The following is a 24,691-nucleotide window of genomic DNA, read 5'->3' on the forward strand; positions in this document are numbered from 1 at the left end:
CAGAGGAGATACTTGGCTGAAGAACTGGGATAGGAGATTATCTGCTGTCGGATCCTTGGGTCGCAAGTGGAGATCATGAAATCGGCAAGCCTTCTGGACATTACTCGCCCATTCCGTGAAAACCGCAAACAGATATCAAGAGAACTGTAGCCAGTGGTCACAAGTAAGACGGTTCCTGTCCAGCAGAAGCCTTGAAATGAGCACATAAAAGTGGGCCATTCAGTGGCTATAAACGTGATTCACTGGAGGTGGGTCGTTGTCGGGACACTGCAGCTTTGCGAAACTGGCAGCATGGGCATGATGTGTGGTCAGTCTTTAAACAAACACTCATACTGACAGACTCCAGGGCTTTCAGCAGAAAGGCCTCAAACGTAATTCAAATCAGGCACTTTTAATGGGGTAATTGGTGATGGAACAGGTTTTTCTTCTGAAATAGCTGGGGACCCTACAGAAGTGCACACCCCCCCCCCCCCCCCCCACCACCACCACCCCCACCGTGCTGCAGGTGATAATGAGACACTGATGCGCAAAACAGCCTACGGATCAGCTCCATGTGGCAGAACGACAGGAGCCTTCAAACAAGTTGGCACTTACGTAATTGATTCTCGAGAAAAGATTATAAAGTGCCACAGTGACAGTACAGACCGAAAAACAGAGCGAAACAGGCCTTCTGAGGTAAACGAATCCACAACGGGCCGACAGAAAGCCAAAGGGAAGGCCAGGTGAGGTTGAATTTCCTCTGTGCGATTACAATGGCACCAATCCCAAGATCCACTTGACCATGGAGCTGTGGAATCAGACTAGGACCCACAGACCAGGGCAGTGTAACTGGACAGCTGATGAAAGCTGCAGAGAAACTCAGTTAAATTGCCAAACAAGGCTGGAGGTTTAAACAGATCAAATCTGCTTTCAATTTCTCAAAGCATAAATAAAACAAACAGAAATTCCAGAACTAGTTCCCAATTTAGCAGCCAATAACAAGAGGGGAGCTCCTGAAACTGGCCAGTGAGCAATCAGTACAATAACGCCATCAGGATAAGTCCTCTCAAGTGAGCGTGGAAACCTACACAATTCAACAGTGTCCAATCCAATAGCATCCAACAGGTAGCCATCCTACGGGTGTTTTATCAGACCTTTCCAGATGGGAAATATCACTTTAGGAACCACTGCATATGGTCCAATGCAATTCTGAATATATAACAATGCTATAAACATTTAATCGCAAATGCCTGGAATATAAACACTAACTCAGTACTAGTGTCCAGCATGGTGTGTAATTGGATTTATGGAAGTAATTAACAGGCTGCCTCAGTGTTTTCAAATGATGGAAAAACCGTGAAAGCCAGAGAAGCCCTGCATTAATCTATTTTTGAGGTATATTATGGGAATTCTCCCTTGGACAGCATTTCAGGATCGCGCTGAGGACTGAGTGCAAAGAGCACACAGAAATTGGGTGACAGCAGTGACAGCCTCCGGGCCAAAGAGGACAGATGCGATGCAATATACAATTTGTTACATTTAAAAATAATTCATTCTCATTAGGAATGGACAACAGGGCACCTGCACTTCACGGGAAAATTGTAGATAATCCGTGACAGATTGTGGAAAAACACCAAAGACAAACTGCTCACACGTGAATCGTTTTTTCCTGGAGTACACTTTAGGAGTCCCCAAGTATAACTTAATAGAACATCTTCACTCAATACCCCACAATATTCATATTAATAATATCAATTAATTGGCAATAATACAGATATTAGCACAGGGAGAGAATGAACCTCTTTTTCTAGTGCTAAATTTAGATTAATAAGCCTGATTGCTCAGGAATCAGAGACCATTGATGGAGTCGTGAAATCCTTTGGAAGAAAATTAAAACTTTCCTCATGAGGAGACAAGGGAAGAGAAACTGCAGGGGAAGAAAGTTGGTAGATGTTGTCAAAAAAGATTAAGGGATCTCAAGTATGCAGCGAATGAAAGAAAGAAATTATGCAGCTACGGTAAATTGAATCAAAACATTATATAGCTGGACCAGGAGGTACAGGAGGCATCCAGATTTAAAAAAGGAGGGAAACAGTCACCAATGTCTTCTACTATGCATTAAAAATGTAAGAGCTGGTTAAAACAGCAAGAACTGAGATTGTTGTTAATATTATTAGGTGGCTGTCAGTGTCTCCCGGCAACCGTACAGATGCCATTTCTCAGTAATGTCTGGTTCATCAGGCATCCCAATCGTGAGCCTGTTATCAGACCACTTCAAACAGAATTAAACATACGGGTTACTTTAGCCAGGCTTCAGAACTACTCAGCTACAGAATCTCACATTTGATCCAAGGTCCAGCTCAGTTCTACAAACTCACTTGAGTGTCCTTCAGGTACTCCAACAATTTCCAACAATCTGAGAGCAGATTAACGGACGGTCTAAATTGCCCGTAGAGTTTGGTCGGTGACCGTCTCTGAGGGGCTTGCGATGGCCTCCTATTTCCCAGGATGCATTGCACCTCATGACACACACTTCCACGAATGGCCATCCCAGCGCAAATGTCTTTTTTGTGATTTGTAGATATATCAGATCAGCATATATGAGGGCTGCCACATGGAGGTCTCTGTCATCAGTCTGATATTGACAACAAAATTCACCAAAAAATGTTTCGTTCTACAAAACAAAATATATTCTGGATCATGACAAAAAAAAACTCTAAATACAATGAACCACCACAAACAAACCAGTTTACACCCAGTGCATAACCAGTTGGTAGCACAACACTCACTCCTCCTCCTGCAACTCAGCTGACCATACGGTATGTATACATTACAGTTCAATCAGGGTCAGATCAGGGCACTTGCAGACAGAAAGCCTGAAACAGAATTGCTGTGGAAACACAGGCCTCGTGCCACTGGCCCAGTTTTAAGCAGAGACAAGCATTTATTGGAATAAAGAACAGACCAAATGTCACAGCCATCTTTGCAGACTGGAAGTTGTTTCGCATTATTTATATAATACACTTGGAAGCATATGGACATTACTTGGACTGTGTACAGTATCTCAGCTTGGGGCATCTGAGAAAGCACACATGGGCATTACAGACAGCCAAGGCTGACAGAGAACCACCTAAAATAAAGAGACGAAAAGGATAATGTTATCCTGAATGAATTTCATCAGCGATGAGTCAAATTGGACCCAGTATTAACCGAATTTGCATTTAGGAATGTGGAAATACTGAGCAGTTTCTTTTTAAATCCAGGCGGAAATTTCAAATTCAGACTTTTAATTCAATCTACAAATATAAAAAGCGAATTATCAAAAGAATAAAAAATGCTATATATACAGCTCTTGTTTAATTCATTTATCTCTTTCAGTACATACACTCAGCTTTTAGATTCGGTTTGAAAATACTGAAGAGTCACTAGAGAGGCTGGAGAACATGCACGGACTATCATTCTATAGTAAGGAAAAAAGGCAAAAAATTTCCAGTATTTGTCCTCGGCTCGATCGGCACACTGGTTATGAACAAGAACAAACGAGTAAATTCCCACCAGTAAAATGGGTGTCTATACACTTGTATTTCCTGGTCTGTGCTTGCTTCATAACTTTCTGTTATGAAAATCTACTGGGTTTTGTTTTGCGGTTCTGGTTGCTTATATTTTCTTAGCAAGTGGAATTTACTACGCAAAGTAAGCAGAATTTTTGGTCTTCGGTGACCGATACTTCGTACTGCCCCTTGCAATCTGTAAGGCACCTTTTCTCACAGTTGGGTCTGTAAGACCATCCCTGACACATCCATCTATGGATTACTCATCCTATTAGCACCATTGTAAGAATATTACGCAAGCTAGCTTAATGTCAGCCAAATGGCCTGCTTGTTAAATGCCGGTAAAGTTGAGAGATGAGAATAAGAAAAAAGTGTTTAAGATATTCAGCTGTCACACATTTATTCTGTAGCGTGCAAATTTATATATAAAAAAAATATATACAGCAGGTACAAGTGATACAGTATGTGCATCATCAGCCTGAATAGCCATTCCTTCGCCTTCACAGCAGAGTGCCAGAATGAGTTCACTTTGAAAATGAATTTTAAAGTCTGAGTCTGTGTGCTTTTAGAGTTTAATGAATTTATCAAAGCTTGCATAAGGTAGCTCAGGGGGGGGGCACTGTAGCCTCATGCCTCCAGAACTGTGGGTTGGATTCCCACACCTGGCTCAGTGATAATTTGCATGCGCTGCCCATTACCCACAATGCACAGCTATGTGTGTGACTGTATACCCTAAACTGCCATCCCATTCCAGGTGTCACCTTCCTTGTGCTTTCTGGGGTAGACTCCAGACTTACAAATAGTTACAAAAATGCATGTATGGTTAAATTAAACATTATGTAACTAAATGTGGCAGCATTAATTCCACATAACTGTGGATAAATGTTGTTACATTCAGCACTAAACAAACCTGATATGGTTACAAGGACTTGTAAACAACTGTACCAATGCTGAAAATGAAAAATACGAAATACTTAAATGGTTGAACATTATGTTTTTTTAATAAAGCAGCGATGGTTTGAATTCTATACTCAGGTAGCACCGCAGTCAGTGTAAGTGACAATAAACTAGAAGACAGTCTCCCCAAAACGGATTTCAATTCCTTGCACGTAGGAAATCTATTTTGTATTTTATTTTTTCACCCCACAACCCTGTTCTGGGTAAGCGCCTGGAAGATGGATGGATGTATTTTATTTTTTCACTAAAACAGGAGGTTTAATGAGCATGTGGGTAAGTAATACATGTGTAAGCTTTCAAATCGTATTTCATAACTTGTAAAAATCTGAAAAAATGCCCAAGCATTCACGTACAGCAGTCATCTACAAGCTCCATGCCCTGCAAACAATTATTATAAATGCGAAATTTTTTTAAAAAAAAATTAAATCTGGCACTGGGCTTAATAAATTTCCTTCAATTCATTCCAGCATGTTTTCTGGCTGTTAGTGCCAGGAAACACTGGTGTGAAGGTAATGCCATCAATTCAGCCAACATTACTCAGTGGAGCACCAATTTTATTTGTTCTAAAATCATACTCACCTTTCTCTCAGTTAAGAGCACTTCACCAGTATAGAACCAATGCCCTCATACTCTCTTTTTTTCCTCATTTCCTAACTAAGCGTTTCTGAAATTCAACTACATATTTGAGATCTTTCAGAAACAACAACCATTATTCTATTATGTAGGAGCTCATGCCCATTTATTTAGAAAGACAGCCAACTGCTTGGTGAGTTACATAGCTCTCAAGGATGTAGCAAAACATCCTTGATGAAAAACATCACAACCTGGGGGGGCGGGGGGGGGGGGGGCATTCGTCGGCCATGCTCCCCCAAATGGGCCGTTGTGTTCCTCCAAATGGCACAGACCAAGGACACAGTCTTTTATGAAATTTTATTTTTAAATGGAGACATTCATCCTAAAAGAAATTGTAAAAAATCGTGAATATTTAACATATTTGTTTAACTCCACTGCCTTCAATTGCCACCCATAAAAAAAGAGATCGTACTGCACGATCAACCACCCCCCCCCCCCCCCCCCTAAATATGCCCTGTCAAATTGTATAGTTGGGGACCCCCCCGGGCCCTTCCAAAAAAATCTTGAGCCTGACTATCAGAATATCTCTGGCACCAATGCTGCTCATAACCAGCCTGCTCTGTCTATAAAACGGGTCAGTCACAGACAGCTTCTGCGTCCCGTTGACCCACCAGTCGTGCACATCAGTCAGTCTATTCAGACGAGGCCGATCTCAGGAGCACTGGCAAGCGACTCCAGAGCCTGAGATTGAGGGAACATGGATTCTGGGCCAACCCTGGCAATTACTGCTGTAGCAAACACCCCCATCTCACAAAGAGCGGTGGGAGTATCACCCCTAGCAAGCTGCTTCTGATGTAGCTCTATATTCGACCTATCAGGCCAGTCCAGTCCGCTTCAGTGGAGCAGTTTGAACACTCAGAAATACCATCCTCCTTTTCGTGATATAGTCTGTCTTGGGCCCCGGCTCTACCTGTTATAGAACACCCCGCGGCCCACATCGAGTGGGTAAACCATAAACCTCCTCTAGCGTTGGAATTGTTGAGGTGGCATCATGGTGGGGGTTTGCCACGCCCCATTGTAGGACATTTGGACCCAGAATGGATACCATGTGCCATATAAAGCTGCATCCCAAACACGGCTAGTACCACTGGTGCTAAATCCCCCCCCCCCCCCGCCATCATTAAAATCGCTGAATCCATCCATCTTCCACCTGCTCATCCTAGACACGTTCACAGGAAGTCTGGAGGCAACCGCAGCAAGGTAGGAGAACAACCTGGGCAACCTGCTAGCCCAAAAGTGAGAGTGTGCAGGTTCCACACAAAGAGGAGGTGCTACCCACTGAGCCACTGTGGCAGCCCATCCATACAGCATTAAAGCAAACGCCCCCTACAGGTAGAACTACACATTGTCATCCTACTGCAATTACTGTATTTTACTTTTTTAATTGTTATTATTTTTCTTAATCATGGAGGAACATACTGCAAAGGACATTTTATACAGAATATAGGCCAGCTTTTCTAAACTCATTATAGGTATATTTCTGACATTATGTCCTTTTAAATTGAAGTAATCACACGGCAATGAAAATCTAGAAAGGATACCGTCAGCAGCTTTGAAAGGACAATATTTTGTGGCGTAAACAGACTGCATAAATCCCTTACTTCTCACGGAAGGCGTAAATTGAAAGATTAGAGCCAGTTGAGAAGTGGGTTCATCATGCAATAAGTGAAAAAGTGTACAATGCAGGCAAAAAAGGGCTGTCAAAAGATGAAAAAAGCATGTTTACTTCATATATGAATAGTAATGTAACTTTCACCCCCCCCCAAAAAAAACAAAAAACTGCTAAATAACAAAGCCAGTGCACGTTCTTTAATGTACTGTGTCATTTCCCTCTCGATTATTATACCTCTGAAATGTAATATAAAGCATACTAATATTTTAAAATATAAAAATTCAATGCAAAATCTAAAATGCAAAATATAAAAATGAAATCCAACGGCAGTGGTGAATTATGAATTAGGAATAAAAGATGCGTTTAACATAAATACAAAACAAATAAGACACACTATGTTTTACCAGTGTTAAAAATGATCTTTTAGTCTTACTTCTTAAGAGTCACAGCCAAATTCCAAACAAAAAGTGAATGACTAACAGGGGAGACCACTGTAAAACTGGCTGTTAATACGCTGTATTAACTCCGGCTGTCTGATGGGACAAAGAGGCAGACCACGCAGATGCACCAAGCCGTTGTGCAAGGACAAAAATCTTCACGTTGGAGCCAAAGTAGGATGATGTTGAATCCATTCATCAAGAACATGGTGAGCAAACTCTCAACTGACACCATTAGCATCTATTTTAAAATGACATAAATTCTGCTTGGTTCTGGAAGCAATTAGACACCAATAAATTCATTATTGCCATGAAGATGCAAAAGAGCTCATATTTCATTAACGATATAGTGTGCCTCTGATACATGCTAAATCCTGCAGCAAAAGTCCTCTACGATTTTTCAATTTTCCCTAATAACCCAAACTAACACACTGGCGCAGTGCATATTATTGTTCTCCTGGGCTACTTGTCTAAATCCAGCTAGATCAATATAAACCATCCTGTTATTCTCTCTTTTGAATAGGTTCCCTCTCAAATTTAATTCTGCGTGGTGAACCAGTGACTCTTAATTGTCCATGGAAGTATGTCTCTGATGAGCAGGCAACCTGTCGTGAAAGTTCCACAGAATGATTAACTGTACAGGAGTGATATGCATGTTCCTTTGCTTCCTCTGGCTATCATTGCGTTTCTAACTAGTATTTGTCATTTGTTAGCAGCTTTTCTCAGCCTGTCACTAAACCACCTGCCAAGGAAGGGTCAAGACACCCAGTTCAAAGTCACGGCAGCCGCGCAGCCTGCAGTGCTAAAAATGTAACCAGCTAAAACACACAGAACAAGAGGACAGCTGGCAAGATCTGCATATTCCAGCACAGTGACAAACTACATATTCATGCTACACAGCCCTCTTAGGGTTTTCTGCTTGCTTCTATTGCACAGAATAACCCATGAAAGACAAGAAATAAGGCTGTTCCACACAATGAAGGAACTACAGAGAAGAATAATATGTTTTCCAATTTACGATTTATAATTACAATTAACTTCCACAAAGTCTGGATGCTCCAGTTTTGACACTTCACACTATCACGGAGTCAAAATGTATGGGTAAATGCACTTAATTCCCATCACTGGGTGTAGCATATTGATTAACGGGTTTTCAGCCAAGCGTACATATCAATATCTTTGCCCTTGAGGTTCAGGTAAAAGAAATTCATTGCCCGAATATTGAATTAATGTGTTTCAATTATATATATATATATATATATATATATATATATATATATATATATATATATATATGTACAGCAGCCCAGTGTAATTGATAAACGTTATGACTTGTTTGTACATACATTACAATCTCATTATCATCTTGCGTATAAATGATACTACGCATTAATTTAATTTGTTGCTCTTTTTGGCCACTGTCCCCAAGACCGAAATGAATATTAAGCGTTTTCTTTTTGTTTATTATTCTTGTAATATGCATGGTAGAAAAGAGTGAACATGTTAATAAAGCGTAACTAAAAGCTTTATGTTACTTTTGCTTCAGAAATGCAGCGGTTGCAATCTCCGAATTCACAACTGACATCGGAGAAAACAATATTCATACGAAAAATAATGAAAAATCAGTTTGGGGACTAATTTAGTCAGGGGCAACCCATAATTACAAAATGTGTATTTGTTCTGCAAGGAAATAATAAGAAAGCATACTGTATGTTAAACCCCATAACTTATTACCTCTCGCTGCAAACTATGCGATGTTTTTCTAAGCTATACCTTATCGCTCATTTTTACTTAATTCATAAAGGGTCGAAAATCGACTTTTTAAGTAGGTTACGAGTCCGTTTCACAAAGTCCGTAATGAATTATGACCCCCTCGTACGACAAGTATAAGCTCAGCATTTATACTGTAAATGGCAACAATCGTGAACGCCATGCATGTCCTCGCTGTCCCCATTTGTTTCATGCACTGAGTGACACCATCGCTTGCACTGCCCCAGTGCAGCCAAACTGCAAAGTCCGACACACGGTGCGTCCCTCCGAGGACACCGGAGTGCCTGATATCACATAAAGCACTGATCGGAGCGAAACTTCATTTTCTGCAGCGACAACCAGAACAAGCCAAGTGCTTCAAGTGGCTCCGAAAACATCTCACTGCAAATCTCACGGCATAACCGCTTAACGTGAAGGTTACACCAAAAGCCTCTTTGGAATATTTTAAAAGCGCTCATTTTCGTGGGAGACCATAACTCCATATTTAAAATGCCAGAATGAATAAAAAAGAAGCACTAAACCTACCAAGCTTTTCGCCTCCATCCCACCGAAATCAGTAGTGGTACTGATGCTACGACTGTCCTCTGATCAGCATCTCTGAACAAGGCGCTATCCTTATCTAGGAAACGTGATAGCTGAATGCGGGGGTAGGATTGGCTCACTGCTTGACATGAGAGCGGGCGAATGAGGGGGCTCTGCGAGGTGACTGATAGCCAATCAGACAGAAAGATATTTTGCTTAGCATGGTAGATTGACGTTAGTAACGCACGGATCCCTTTCCATAGTTTGCAGTTCGGTCGTTTTACATGCCCCTAAGGTTTGGGAAAAGGGTTTTTTTTCTTTGTGTTTTGATATTTTTTCTGTTGACTTTAAACTTTAAGTTACAGTATTTTTTTTAGACAAAATGGAAACAAATCGCCATAAAAATGTGACTAAGTACACCAGTTGAACAGCTCACATTGCTTTTTCGAAAAAAAAAAATCCTTAGCTCGTACCCTATAGCGTGATACATGCCTAATTAGTCGAAACATGTCCTTAGGTTTTCAGTTACACTGCCGCTTATAAATCTGAAAGACATTCGGGAAAATTTGGAGAAATGTCTAAAAAATGGCAAGTATTTATACAGCTAAGGATGTGGGCTGTGAAATTTCTAATGTAGTTCGAAGTTAAACGGTCACGCAAACAAGTGTGTAAAAGTGACATCTGCATGTAACGAGTGAATAGAGGCGCATTGATTGACACTGAAAAAATGTATGTCACAGATTTGTTTTAGATACAAAGAAATCTGATCGCACTATAATCCCTGTAATGTTAAAGCAAACCTTAATTATGTAGCATTTAGAAATCATACAAGCACGTAATTTCGGCCCTTTTGTATTAACCAAATACGGTACCGGCCTGTTAGAATGAAAGGAACATAGATTCTGAAGAATAAATTACAAGGTGCCACAAGTGTGTGGTTAAAATGAACAGATTTTCTGTAAAATTTAAACAAAAGAATAGCAACAGGGTAGGGCTTATTGACATGAGGGATTTAAGACGTTTTTGGTAATACTAATATGAACTGCCATAAATATAAAGAATGCAATTTTGAATGTTGTAAAGTATTTTCACCAACAATTTATGATTTAAAAACTACTTTTAATAAGAATTAATATAATTCAATTATTACTTAATTCATTAATGACCTTAAGCCAATGGAAAATTGAGGGTTTTGCACTGGGTACATGTATTTGACTGACAGGTTTCTCCATGTGTCTTTCTGAACAGTTTGGTGATGCGGAGCATGCTTTAGTGGTGCCAATGTTCCTTTTTATTCATTGTCCAAAACCACATGCTGAATTTGACAGTATGTCCTAGCTAGAGACCACACAGCTATGTCAAGCATGCAGGTGGCCTTGCTGAATGCAGCTTTTAGTCTCAGCTCCATGGTCTGACAATCCACAGTGGTAAAATAATAATATTACCAAATGCTAAAACAAGAATAACACTACACATGTTCTCCTAATCAGCTTTAATCTGTAACATGAAGCACTTCAAATTTGAAGGAGCATATAACACTTCCCTTAAACAACAGCAGTTTTCCCCCCTATATTATCATTAGTTATTCGTTTTTTTTTTCCTTTGACAATATATTCACACAGGGCATCTTTAATTTGACACTGTACATGATAATCCTCATAAAATAAGGTGAATTATATGGTTTGCATTTTAAGGCACAGGTGTGATACAACTGCAACATTATTTTAATGGCTGGTAAATAACATGAAATCTGTCCAGCATATATACATTCGCAATATAAATGAGACTGGCTCAATTAGCAAAATTAGCATTTCACCTGTTTGAGTATGTAATTTCAAAATATTACTATTTCAAATTACAAAATAAAACAAAATCAAAATACCTCCGTACATTTCTGTGAGGAACACAAAGCTATATATATATCTAAATATAAAAATTTCAAGCTAATATTCTTTGGTATGTTAATGTATTTTAACATGTGCTTGCTGACCAGGCGTATCTGTAAAGGACAATTTACATATATTAGATTTTCCTGCATTACCAGTTTATATTGGTATTTAAAGAAGGGATTCTGCTTAATTATGGTTCCACAGAGATTTAAATGTGACAGACAAAAAAGCTTCCTGGTTAATGTCTATAACAGCATATCTGAATGATTTATATAGTACAGTTTTTATCTCATACATTTCATTGTGCTGTTAAAATGAATCTGAGCTCATCTTATACAGCATATGCTTCTTTGAAATCAAACTCCCATAAAGGTTATTGTAAAGCATACCCAATACCTTGTATCAATCAGGTGGGCCTTTAATTAAGCCACACAGCATTGCAACTATCCACTAAGAATACAAAAGCAGACCAGCGTGGAAAAGGGGAAGGTTTGAAATCAGGATACACTGTATCCCAGCTTTGCAGTTAAAATGCCATTAGGAATTCTTTCAAACAAAGCAAAACAAAACATGGCCAAATGTTTATATGAAAAAAAAAACATTCAAAACTAGCACAAATAATGTGAAATTAAGTATATATTTTATCAAACAACAAAAATTGCCTTGATAATTTTTTTCTGAAATGCACACCAGGTGCTTTCAAAGGCAAGTTTTAAAAATGTCATTCTGCAATCAGAAACCCAGGCAGAACTTTAACAAAAAAAAAAAAACAATTCTGTAAGCATACATTTAATTTGATTTAATACATCTCTCCATGGACAAAACAATTAGGTGATTTTAAGTGTAGAAATCTAGTCTGGTTAAGAATATTATGTTGCATTATAAGTTTTCCCTTAAAACAAGCCTGGTTTATTCATCATTGTCATGATGTCTGTTTCTTTTAATAAGTTCCTCGAAAGACAGGGTCTCCCATTCAGCCTTCCTCAAGTTATTTGTTCCAGTTCCAGTTTGTTCTGAAGCACTGCAGACATTTGTGGGAAAGAAGTCAGGGCACCAATCTGATCCCACTTGTTTTGAATCACTTGATTCAATTCCAAAATCCAGAAGGTCATCCAAAAGAGAGGCCAGAGGCTTTTCTTTGGAAGGATCACCAGCCGACAGACTACAGCCACTGTCAAGTCCTGCAAAAACGTCCTCCAGAAAGCTTAAAGGACTCAACGGTGCTACCTTCTCAAAGAATAGTGTACTTTTTTGAAACAAGTCATTAGATACACTATTCTCTGCATCCTCTGTATATTTGCCACCTGATGGTTCAAAAGCGTCCTTTTCTTCAGCTAGCTGTAAGGCACTATAGGTCTGACTCCATCTCGAAGTTGTCTGAGCTTCCTCTGGATCATTTACACGTAGACCTTCTTCGACGGGATACTCAGGTGTGACCCTTATGGTGTAGCCACCTGGAACATTATCAGTCATTTTAACGTTATCAAATTCCAGACACAGCACCTTGTTCTTGAATAATAACTGGTTGTTGTTGTTGTTGTTGTTATTGGAGTTTGCATTTTCTTCCTCGTGCCGTGCCGCCTCACCATCGATCACTGTTACCGGCACGCTCTCTGACATTGTATTCTCCCCACTATCCTCTTTTTCACTTACATCTCCAGCACGCTCTGTCTTCTCAGCCCACTCTCTATGCACACTAACTTGCACACTCTCCACCTCCTGACATACTCTAGCATCATTAGCTACTTCTTCTCTACACACATCACTTGTTCCTCTACTTCTAGGTACACTCCATTCTGGCTCTGCCGCATTTATCTCATTTTCTGACTCTTCAAGTTCCAGAGCTGGATGTAATTCTACATCTATTGGGTTGGTAGTAGATGTTGCAACATCCGCAGGCACCTCCAAGTGTGTGGCATGCATTTCAGCTGCTACTTTGTCTTCTTTTTCTGGGATGTTTTCCATAAACCCAGTTTCCATAGTTTCACTTCTCTCTGTCAGAGAGGATTCTTTGGATGTTCTCAAATGCTTTGGTACTTCAGGGACAGTCTTTGGAAGGCTGTGCTCGGGAGGCCAGCTTGGCTTGGTTAGCTTCACTTCATTATCAATGATAAAAGCATTCTTTGGTGATTCGGCCTGAGGGGGCCAGACAATCGCAATCTTGTTTTGCGGTTTCCTGGTTTCATCAACTGGTTTGTCGACATTGGTTGCCTTTGTCTTCGGCATATCATTCTCTGCTGTGCTTACTCCGCTGCTTGAAACAGATCTTTGTGAATGAGACATTTCAGGGGAGGGTTTTTCCGTGATTTTCTCTGACGTATTCTTTTGCATTTTGGTGTTCCACAGCTCCTTGTGAGCCTTCTGTCCAAATCCTTCATCATAGTTGCCTTTGGACTTGAATAATTGTTTGTAATGTGGCTTGCAATACAAATGTCCATGGAGAGAGGCATAGTTGCCAAGGCTGCAGGAAAGAATTCAAATTAACTTTATTGAGAACCAAAAAAAGACAAGCTAACTGTATAGAAGTATAACAAAAACTTTTGGAGGGACCTACATGAGTTCATTTGTGATTGTGATGACACAGCAACAACATTAGGTGTACTTGGAATTACCTTAGCTTAGCGTTGCAGTGGAAACAGCAGAAACACAACCTATGGAAGTTTTGTTTGTCTGCGACCAGAGACTCCATTGGATACACTCTCTTCCGGCAGGCCGCGCACAGCTCCGACTCTGGAACTCGAGTTTTCTGAAAAGAATGCAACTGAATTAGGACCTCCAAACACAATTTATTAAAACTGTGTAAAGAAAGCTCCAACAATAGCATTAATTTACCATCTTCAGTTATGTTTTTTTTTGTAACAGTGCATTACAATATCCTATTATTCAATAACTTTTTTATGGTAATATCAGTCAAATATAATTTAAATTGTAATTTAATGTACTTTTTAAAAGTTAAGAATAAGGTAGCTAATTAATCATTTGTTATGATAGTACTAAAGATATTCTGTGGGGGTTTAAAGATTTTAAATGTAAATTTTAAAATATAGCCTTAAAAACAAGACTCAATTAGTCACAACATTAAACAAAAATCATGCTGTTCAACCCCAAGGGTAAAGTGGTCTTCTTAAATAGAGAGCGTCACAAAAATTTTGTTTCATTTCAAAAGTAACTACAGTGGTTTCTTTGTAAATTATGATATAGCTTGGATTACAAGCAACATATCAAAATCTCATGTACAAAGTAACCTAAAACTTAAATCACACACAAAACTGAAATAGACTTTAAATTTCTGTGTAACTGTTAGTTTTTCCACTATTCAGTTATCTAGTTTGGGGTTTCAATAGAGTACCTGCAGCAAACTGTCATGAACGGTGCCAGAACTTGCAAACTCCTGTATATGTGTTATTATATTCAAACCTCATTATTTCTATATTTAACACATTTATTCATTTCTTGGGCTAACGATTAAGAATAGAGTATCTGAATACAGAAGCGGAAAATATAACATGCTGATATTCCACACACCTGCAGTATGACAAGCACAGCAAAGTAAGAGAACTGCATTCTCACTCAGCAGGCAGAGAAACTAATGGTGAAACTCCTTAGTGCATTCCTTAGTACAAAAAAGCAGTACAATTTACTTTGTGCATAGTTATAAGTAGTTAGTTATACATAGTTATACTTTGTGGGCACAGTTATAAGCTCAATACAGATGCCATTTTCTTCATTCAGTATTGCTATATCCCAAAATAGATGGAACAAATAATCATTACAGTTCTTTTTGTGAAAGTTTTCTACTCCCAAAAAAAAAATGGAATCTCCATTCAAAATTCCAATGAAACAAAAATGAGACTTGTTAGTCAAGGAGATAGATACACACTTTTTGCAAAATGCATAAACACACCATTATTGTTTATTAGTTTCTTCATGCCCCACAGCACAGTTTACCAGTCATGAGCGTCTCTTGCTGGTGTGATACAGTCTGTGAAGTCTTCTGTTCTGTTACATTATAGCCCAGGCTCTTGAAGACACTCTCGCTTTCATTCCAAGTTTTTTGGAAGTTCTTCAGTAGTTCTTCGGGGGTGGTGTCAGCCAAGACGTCTAGCATTTGGACCTTGCCCTTCACTACGTCTGCATATGTGGGAGGGGCACACCGGGTCGTGATGTGTTCTGAATGCTGAGAGACTGTCATGGCACTTCTTGACCCGCTTATTTTATTACCAAATTCATCGATGCTGGAGAACGTCTCGTTGACTGACTGACTCCCGGAAAGCCCCATTGGTTCGGTCAATCCTGATTGCAGTACCTCCTTCTGGATGGGCGGGGGAGATGTCTGCCATGAGCCCTTCTGCTGTCTCCAAGGGTTTGTCTGCTTTGAACCATCTGTCATGATTTCATGCATCTCTGACTCTGGCTTCTCATGTTTATGTTTTTGTTCCTTGACGGAGGAACTCTGCTCGCCCATTTCAAACATAGTTTTAATGGTCTTGATGTTGAAGGTTGGAACCGGTTCCACTTCAGTTCCTTTTTTGTCTTCTTCGGGATCAGCGTCTTCAGTGTCACTTCCTAGTCTCTCTGCAATGACAATTGGCTCTTTTCTTTTATAAAACTTCTGTTCCGGTGATTCAAATTTGTGGACAAGTCCTGAGAGATTTACCCATGGGACCTCCTCTTTTTCTTTTCCTTTGACTTCTGTCTCTTCTGTGTCTGGGCCTAAGCGCTCTGGGATTTCAATAGGGTCCTTGCGTACATATGTTCTGTTCACCTCAGCCTTCTGAGCCTCCTCGAAGAACTCCTTCTTGTCTTTCACTGATGCAGTTTCTAGCGTTTCCTCTGACACCTCTGACGTCTCCACAACATGCGTCTCAATTTTGATCTGCCGATGGAACGACGATGGCGATTCTACTATTTCAGATTTTTTCTCGGTTATCTGCGCCTGTTGTGACAGAGGTGGTGGCGATGCCCCCTGTGAAAGCTTAGCAGTGGTGTCCTTCAGCTTGGCTAGCTTGTCTGATCGGCTGAATGTTGGAGAAGGACTGGCCCTGTTGATCTGAGATGTTGTTGGGTCAAACATCCGTGGTGGTGGTTCTGGGGGAGTGCATGATCTGTGCATTGGTGGAGGGGAAGGGCCCACTCTTTGTGGGGAGCTAGCTCTCCGTGTAGATTCTATGGTAATATAAGTAGGTGATGGTGATCGCATTCTGGTCAAGGGTGAGGCCCCTCTAGAATCAGCTTTTTTTGTGTCAATGAACTTTTGCTTCATGCTTTCATGAGAAGTCTGTCCCTCTCCCAATACTTCCTTCTGAGCCTCCAATTTTGACGAGCCAATACTTATTTTCGATATTGCTCCACCAATAGCTATCTTTTCAGATGCCGATCCACTTTCAGGCTTTTCCGTGGCAGCAATGCTTCCCCCTAAATTCAAAACTTTTGCTTGTGCAACCGATCTTACATAGACTAGGATATCTTTCAGCTTCGCAACATTATCATTTGGTCTAACTTCTAAACTCCTTTTTGTCGCTGGATCTATTAGCCAGCTAGGGATTTTGATGAGGAGATTCCTTACTGCTTTAGAGTCAATTTTCCCAGATGGTTCAAGTAGATCATTAATTTGAGAAAGCACCCTGTGTGTTTCTTCACATCTTTGTGAGGCCTGCTGATTGGCCACTGAAGATGTACTTTCACCCTTTTGTGATGTTTTGCCTGTTAGCTTAACACCAATGTGTCTACTTTCAATTTGCGGTTTATCCTGAATCTGTGGCTTGCTGGTCACATCTTTTTGCATTTGTGAGGTCTCCATTTGTTTTTGAGCTTGAACCGTGCTTTGTTGCTGGAAACTTTGCTGAACTTTGCTTTCTGTGACGAACACTTCTTCACGGACTTGAACATATCCCTCATGTTGCGCTTTGGCCTTCTGCATTTTCCTGACCTCCTTTTCTTGGTTTACCTTAACACATGACATTGTCTCTTTAGGGATAACATCACTTTTCTCCTTCTTGAATTTCTGCTTGGGCTTCAGCATTTGTATCTCCAGCTTGCTGTCCTTCACAGCTGCAGGCTTCCCAATTTCCTCGCTTTCCTGTACACAGCTTTCTGTAACTTTGGTGATTTCGCGAGTCATCTGAGAAGAAGCTTTTTTCTCTTGTTGAGTTAACTGCTGTTTATTAGTAGCTTCTGCTGAAGATTCTTTCTTCTCAGTCTCCACATTTTCCATCTTATCAACCTTTGGAATCTTCACCGTTTTAACCTTGAAATTTGGAGTAACTTTGGGGATTTTTGTCGGGTGGAGAGGAACTTTACTCACTTCCCGGTTTACGGAAACATTGGTTTGTTTCATCTCATCAGTTTTCAGAGAAGTTGAAGTTTGCATTTGAAGATTAGTGAAGTCTTGCATGACAGCCTGTTTAGAAATGTTGCTTTCTTTCACAACGTTCTGAAGTTCTTTGTCAACAGCTGATGCAATTTCACTCGCAGAGGGCTGACTCCTTGAAGGAATTAAAGGTTGGACTGATAAACCCCTTGACGCTGCCTGCACAAGCACACCGAGTGAAACAGTGTCTGATTTAATCTTATCGATTATTGTTTCTGCTTCTTTCTTAGTTGTATCAGTGCTTACTGTTTCTCCCTTAGCTGTGTTGCCTGTGGCAGATACTTCAGAGGCAGCCTGAATGAAGGCTTGTACATCACTATCACTTGCTGGAGAAGCTGGAGTTGCACCAACTTTGTTCTTCTCACTTTCGTCCCTCTGTTTGCGATACTTTTCCTCTGCAATCATCAGTGGAGTTTTGAATTTCCTCACACATGTTTTAGGCTTCGCAGATACCGGTTCAACAGGTGGAGGTGGTAGTTTTATCTGAGGCTTATAAACTTTCTTCACCGGACCAGGTGAGTCTTCTTCTTGTGATGCAGTTCTCAGTGAATCTGTCTGAGCTAACACTTTTATTGTGTCCTCTTGTTTCCTTATTTCTTTTATATTTTTGCTGGATGTGGTCAGGTCAGGAGCTGTAATGGTCTGCTGTGCGGGCACCTGGAATACCTTGCTTGAAGGTGGCGGAGGAGTCACTTGGTTTTTCTCCACGTTGATCGGTCCTTGCCCAAACTGCTTAGGTGCCTCAGGCTTCGGGATCTTATATAACGAAGGGGCCTTTATTGGTTTGACAGGCATTTGTTGAGCCTTAGTACGCGGAGAGCGGAGTGATTTTCCTGGCATGGAATCCAACTCTTGCTGCGATGGTGGTGGGGGTAGATAATCTTGTCCAGCTATGTGTGGCGGGGGGGGAGGTGGTGGTGGTGGAAAATGATCTAGATCCACAGGCGGTGGTGGAGGTGGTGGGGGCAGGTCAGCGTCCTGCTTTGAGACAGAGGAAAGTGGAATAGAAAACATGTTACCCTCAGATTCCACCACTGGGGGAGGCGGAGGTGGAAGAGGGAATTCAGACTCTGACAATGGAGGTGTTGGCAGAGGTGGAGGCGGCATATGGATATCTTCTTTGCCCTTCTTTACTGACTTAACAAAACCCTTTCGATTCATGTCAAGGTTGCGGAACTCTGTCTTCAAGGTTTTAATATCATGCTTTTGCACAATTGTTTTGTGTTCTGCCGCTTTTGTCTGTACCTGTGTCGTAGTTGTGGTGTCTTGGAGGTGTCTTGCATCAGTGGCACCCTGTGATGTATTTTTTATTACATTTGTCACTTCTTGCGTGAGCTGATTGCCAGTGTTCGCAGCCTTTGTAATGTTAGCTTGTGCTGTATTTCCTGTCACATGACTACTGATTTTAACACCCTGTGCAGGCTTAGTGATGGTCTTCGTCTGTGATTCATTTTTAACTGTGTTTAAGTGTGTCATTCCTGAGGTACTTGAGATTCTTGAATCGTCAGAATCCAGAACCACTGTTTTCACACCTTTGGTGTGCTTTGTGGCAACGCTACCTTGTGACACACATTGGTTTACATTTGTAACCATGTTATCAGTCAATTGATCTGTCACATTTTTCTTCTTGATGATCCCAGGGCCAGGGACTGCTACCTTTGGTTTTAAAGATGGTTCTTTAATATTTCTCTCTTGTGGAGTATGAGACATATCCATCACTGTAGTCTGCGAAATAAGAGCATTATCCTCCTTGGTTAGGGACTCGCCTTGCGCTGACTTTATTCCAGTGTGCTTGTTTGAGCTGCTGCGTAGTTCATTTGCTTGGCATAGATTTTTGACTTTCACTGTCTTGCTTTCAAGCTTAGTCGCAACTGAGTATTTGTGGGCTTCCTGTTGAGGGGGCAATGGAGTTTTCATTGAAACGCTGGCATCTTTAGTACCATCAATACTACTGTTCAGGTTCTTCTGCTGCTTTCCTTTCAATAGGCCTTTTATTGTGCCCTGGACATCTCCTTTGATTGCCTCCTCTTTTTCCATTTGACTTTGTTCCTGCATGTCGTATAGCGACTTTATAGACATCCTCACGTCTCCCTCTGTACTAGCTTTGCGATGTGTTTTGCATGGGGCTGGAGGTTCTAACAGCTGCTGTATAGTGCCTTTTACATCTCCCTGAGCACTAACTTGTTGCTGGTAGACCTTCTTCTCATTAGAGGCGTCTCGTAAGCTCTGCATCGCCATCTGAATATCGCCTTTAACAATTTCCTCTTTCTCTACCTCTTTCACAGCCTGTTTAGCTTCTTCCAGTGATTTTAAGGTTCCTTTGACATCACCAGGCACTAAATCTTCAATGACGATCTCAACTTTGCTGGTGGCAGATTTTTCCAAGCTCTGCAGGGCCCCTTTAATGTCACCTGGGACGATTTCTGGTTTTTCAATCTCTTTGAGTTGGTATTGAGCCTCCTCCAGAGATCTCAGAGTGGTGTTTATGTCACCTTTGAGTACTTCCTCTTTTTCAACCACCATCTTCTGGTTTACAGCCTGTGTTAGACAGTCCAGGACTGCTCTCAAGTCCCCTTTCACAATGACCTCTTTCTGGATGTTATCTAGTGATATCACTGGTTCAGTCATAAAAACCTTGACCGTGTTGTGCACATCTCCTGGGACAATTTCATCCTCTGCAACAGTTCGTTCAATCTGTGACTGATTTTGTTCCAAAATAAGTTTTGTCCCTTCAACATCTCCGCCAACGATCTTCTCTTTCTCCATCTTACCTCTCTCATCTGGCTCAGTTTGGAGTTCTTTAAGATACTCCAGAGCCCCAGACTCTATGCATGTGGAGTAAAAGTTCACATTTCCCTTTTCGGTGTCACCCACTTTTATGTTCATATATTGTTCCGGATTGTTTGGGTTGGACAGAAGTATACTGATAGTACCTCGAACATTTCCTTTGATAATATCCTCTTTTCCAACACTAGTCTCTTCTTGTTTATTAAGAAGAGAGTATATAGTCATTCTTACATCTCCCTTCTCATCTTCCTGTATCAGAATACCTCGTTTGGCAGACTCATCTTCCTTCATCAGGTTGCTTATTGCTTCCTGAATATCACCCCGGATAATTTCTTCTCTTTCCACATTGATTCCTGCGTCTTGGTTGAACAGCTGTTGCACTATAGTGTTTATGTCACCCCTCTCTTCCTTATCTATAACAACGGTTTTTTCAGTTGTCTCCCTTCTGTTTAGCAGATTCATCATTATATGTTTCAGGTCCCCTCTAATTACGTCCTCCTTTTGAATTTCTGGAGCTTCTTGGTTCATGAGGTTGTACTTTGCCATTCTGACATCGCCAATTTCATCTGCTTCTATGAGTATTCCTTGTGACTTGACCATTTTCTGGGAGTACAGCTCCTTCAGAGTATCTTGGATGCTTTTACCAATTATCTCGGTCTTTTGCATGCTGCTCTCGTTAAACTCGTGAAACGGGGTTGTTTCAAAAAGCCACGTCGTTGTTTTCACATCTGCTTGCGGAATCTCTTCACGAGAAACGTCAACATGCGATTCATCCACCTCCTTAATTTTGTCAAGGGGCTGCTTTTCAAAAAGCCACACCGACTGTTTAACATCTCCCTTTAGCACCTCTTCTTTCGTCACCTTTTTCATCTCTTCGTACTCTGAGCCTTCACCATGTATCTCATCAATTGTGCGCGTTTCAAACATCCATGTGGCCGTTCTCACATCACCTTTCTGAATTTCACTGACACTGACTGTTCTGATGTATTTTTGCGATAAATCCTCAGACTCAAAACGTTGTTTGTTGGTTTGAACATCACCTCCTTGAACGTCATCCACAGTTCTAACCAAGAGCTTTGCTTCTTCTGAAATTTTATCGAGTGGCTGGGTTTCAAATCTCCATCTCGCTGAGTTTACATCACCTTTCTGAATGTCTTCCTGTGTAACAGATTTAATGACATAGACCTCATCTGTGTCCCTTATTGAATCAAGGGGTTTGGTTTCAAATAGCCACCTAGCTCCAACAACATCTCCCTTCATGATTTCCTCTTTTGTGACTGTGGTGACCTCATGATAATGACCCTCTTTGTCACGGATGGCATACAGAGGCTGAGTTTCAAACATCATGGTGTAGTTCTTGACATCACCTTTCTCTATCTCATCACAACTTATTTTCTCCAGTTTCGATATCTCTGTATCAGATGATTCTGCATGAATTTTGTCCAAGGAGAAAGTCTCAAAAATAAAACGTCCCTTGTTAACATCACCTCCTTGTATGTCTGTCACAATGCAGGATTCCTTTTCTTCAGAACCCTCACGAATAGCATCTATAGGTTGATTTTCAAACAGCCACGTGCAGTTAATCACATTCCCTTTCTGAATGTCTTCTGCCTGAATGGTCTTCAGCTTTTTCAGTGTCTCTTCGGAAGTTGAAGTCATTATGTCAGAGGACTGGTTTTCAAATATATACTTCATTCTGGACACATCTCCAGAATGAATGTCAATCTCAGTAACTCTTTTAAAAGCAGAAGCGTCATCCCCTCTGATGTTCTCAAGATTCTCTGTCTCAAAAAGGAACCGGGCCATTCTCACATCTTTGCCATGAATATCCTCCTGGTTTACGGTGCATGTCCTTAGAATCGTTTCTGACTCATCTCTGATAGTGTCAAGTGACTGCGTCTCGAACAGCCAAGTGCAAGTCTTGACGTCCCCTCTATGAATCGCCTCTGTTTCCGTTTCACCCTTTACCTCAACCTTTTCATAAAGAGCATCCATTGGCTGTGTTTCAAACAACCACCTACAGGTTTTCACATCACCTTTCACAGTCTCTGTTGTCTTCTTAGTCTCAGTCACCTCATCTTCTACATCGCTGAAATATTTAATAGAGTCAAGCGGCTGTGTCTCAAAAAGCCATTTAGCTGTTTTCACGTCACCTGACTCTGTTTCCTGTTTTGATATACCTTTAATGATCTGTAATTTGCTGATACTTTCATCAAACTGATCAATGGGACGTGTTTCGAACATCCATTTGCAGGTTCGGACATCACCCTTTACAATCTCCTCCCTCCGCACAGTTCTCACCTCATGATAAGCACCAGAACTGTCTTGCATCGCATATAATGGTGTAGATTCAAAACGAACTTTGTTTGATTTCACAGAGCCACTTGTGACCCCCTCGACTTGGATTTTCTGAGTGTCATCACATTTGCCTAAATCCATTGTTTCAAAGATTACTTTGCAATTTGAAACATCCCCTCTGTCAAGTTCTTGTAGGTTCACAGTTCTTGTGCTTTCTTTCTTTTCTTCTCTGATGTTTTCAAGTGGTTGACTTTCAAAAACCCACTTTTGGTGTCTGACATCACCCTTTTCCTCCTCAGACGCCACTACTTTTTTAAGTTTACCTACTTCAGGACTATCCTTCAAATAATCCATTGGAACTGTTTCAAATATATGTCTAGCTGTTTGCACATCACCCCCTACAACCTCTTCCACAGACATCGGTCTGGCATTTGAAGTATCTTTTAAACTGTCCATAGGCTGTGTTTCAAATGTCCAACAGTGCTTTCGGACATCAGCTCCAATAATCTTTTCTTTTTCCAACTTTGAACTTTCCCAGTCTTCATCTTTAATAGAGTCTAGGGTCTTTGTCTCAAAAAGCCACCTGCCTCTGTTGACACCACCTTGAGAGTTGTCCTCTATTGACACCCCGCAAACCAGTTTCACTTGGGCAGGGTCTTTGTTTATCATGTCCAGAGGCTGAGTTTCAAAGAGCCAGCGGGATGTCTTGACATCACCTTTCTCGGTTTCCTCACGGCGGACTTTTGTGATCTCCAGCATTTGACCAGAATCTCCTCGAATGACACACAGGGGTTCAGTCTCAAATAGTTTTGTGGATGTCTTTACGTCTCCCTTGATCTCTTCTAATTCTGACTTCAGCTGTAGGAAATGGGACTCATCAATGGTCTCAGTATGGCCCAGAGAATCCAGATGCTGAGTTTCAAACAAGTACCGGGCAGTTTTTACATCTCCAGCAGTTATATCTTTTGTGAAAATAACCTCTGTGTTTTGATCTTCTTCCTGGTATATCTTACTGAGTGCATCCAGTGGTTGTGTTTCAAAGAGCCAGGTTGCCGTGCGAACATCTCCTCTTGCTAACTCTGTTAACTTGCTGGCTTGCTCAGTTGAATCTGGAGTATCTGTGCCTAGAGCATCAATGGGTTGTGTCTCGAACATCCAGGTTGTGTATTTCACATCACTTCCTGCAATGATTTCCTGCTGAGCTATGCTTTTCTTGCTGTCTTCATCTGGAGTATCATCTTTGATTGAATCCAGGGGTTTGTTTTCAAACATCCAGCGCATAGATTGCACTTCCCCTTTGAGAATCTCATCCCACTCAAGGTATTCTCGTTCGGGGCTCACTGACTTGATGGGACTGCTCCCAGAGTTCTCAAAAACATATCTGGCTTGCTGAACATCTCCAGTGACTTCGTCTCCTCTCTCCAGCTGCGTCTTCTCAATCTCTGTTACGTCACTGAAAAAATCCCTTTCCAGGTTTTTCCGGACTTCCGGGTGTATATGCTTGTAGAGGCGTTTCAGCTCATACAAGTTCCTCTGCTTAGAATATTGCTCTTTATTTATAGACTGTTTAGCCTGGCAAAGTTGCTCAGATAGTTCTTGTTCACTGTCCTGCCCTTGAGGTTCTATTGGAACCTGCAGCAAGTCTGGGGGTGGGGGAGGTAAGTTCTCCATACTCTCATAGGAGGTAACGGAAGCACATGCTGAGGCTGAGGCTGAGACAGCTTCTTCTACCTTCCTAGTCATGGATGATGTTTCACATGTCTTGCTTGTAGAAACTTTAGATGACGCACTGTGAGCCGGGGCCCACTGAAACTGGTTGAAATCAAGATCAATCTTTTTGGGAAAAAATAACCATTGTTTTGATTAGCATGGATTCAATCCCGCCA

At 41.0% G+C, this 24,691-nt stretch overlaps 2 protein-coding genes across 6 annotated transcripts in view; both read right to left on the bottom strand.

The window, feature by feature from the left end:
- The window catches only part of LOC111842431 (beta-1,3-galactosyltransferase 1), a 101,228-nt gene extending 91,486 nt beyond the window's left edge, over nucleotides 1-9,742 (bottom strand). For both annotated transcript variants that reach the window (XM_023809069.2, XM_023809136.2), the window contains exon 1: nucleotides 9,465-9,742. The gene's annotated coding sequence lies outside the window, so the exon portion shown is untranslated. The remainder of the gene's footprint in view (nucleotides 1-9,464) is intronic.
- Nucleotides 9,743-13,672: 3,930 nt separating this feature from the next.
- xirp2b (xin actin binding repeat containing 2b) overlaps nucleotides 13,673-24,691 on the bottom strand; it is a 39,474-nt gene continuing 28,455 nt past the window's right edge. For 3 of the 4 annotated variants that reach the window (XM_023824419.2, XM_023824343.2, XM_023824581.2), the window contains 3 exons: nucleotides 15,299-24,638; nucleotides 13,963-14,096; nucleotides 13,673-13,811 (listed from right to left, as the gene is read on the bottom strand). In XM_023824419.2, coding sequence (XP_023680187.2) covers nucleotides 14,002-14,096; nucleotides 15,299-24,638 — 9,435 coding nt within the window. In that variant the 3' untranslated portion in view covers nucleotides 13,673-13,811; nucleotides 13,963-14,001. The remainder of the gene's footprint in view (nucleotides 13,812-13,962; nucleotides 14,097-15,298; nucleotides 24,639-24,691) is intronic. The other variant, XM_023824499.2, reaches the window with a different exon arrangement.

This window comes from Paramormyrops kingsleyae, chromosome 1, assembly GCF_048594095.1.
Source record: "Paramormyrops kingsleyae isolate MSU_618 chromosome 1, PKINGS_0.4, whole genome shotgun sequence".
Lineage (NCBI taxonomy): Eukaryota > Metazoa > Chordata > Actinopteri > Osteoglossiformes > Mormyridae > Paramormyrops > Paramormyrops kingsleyae.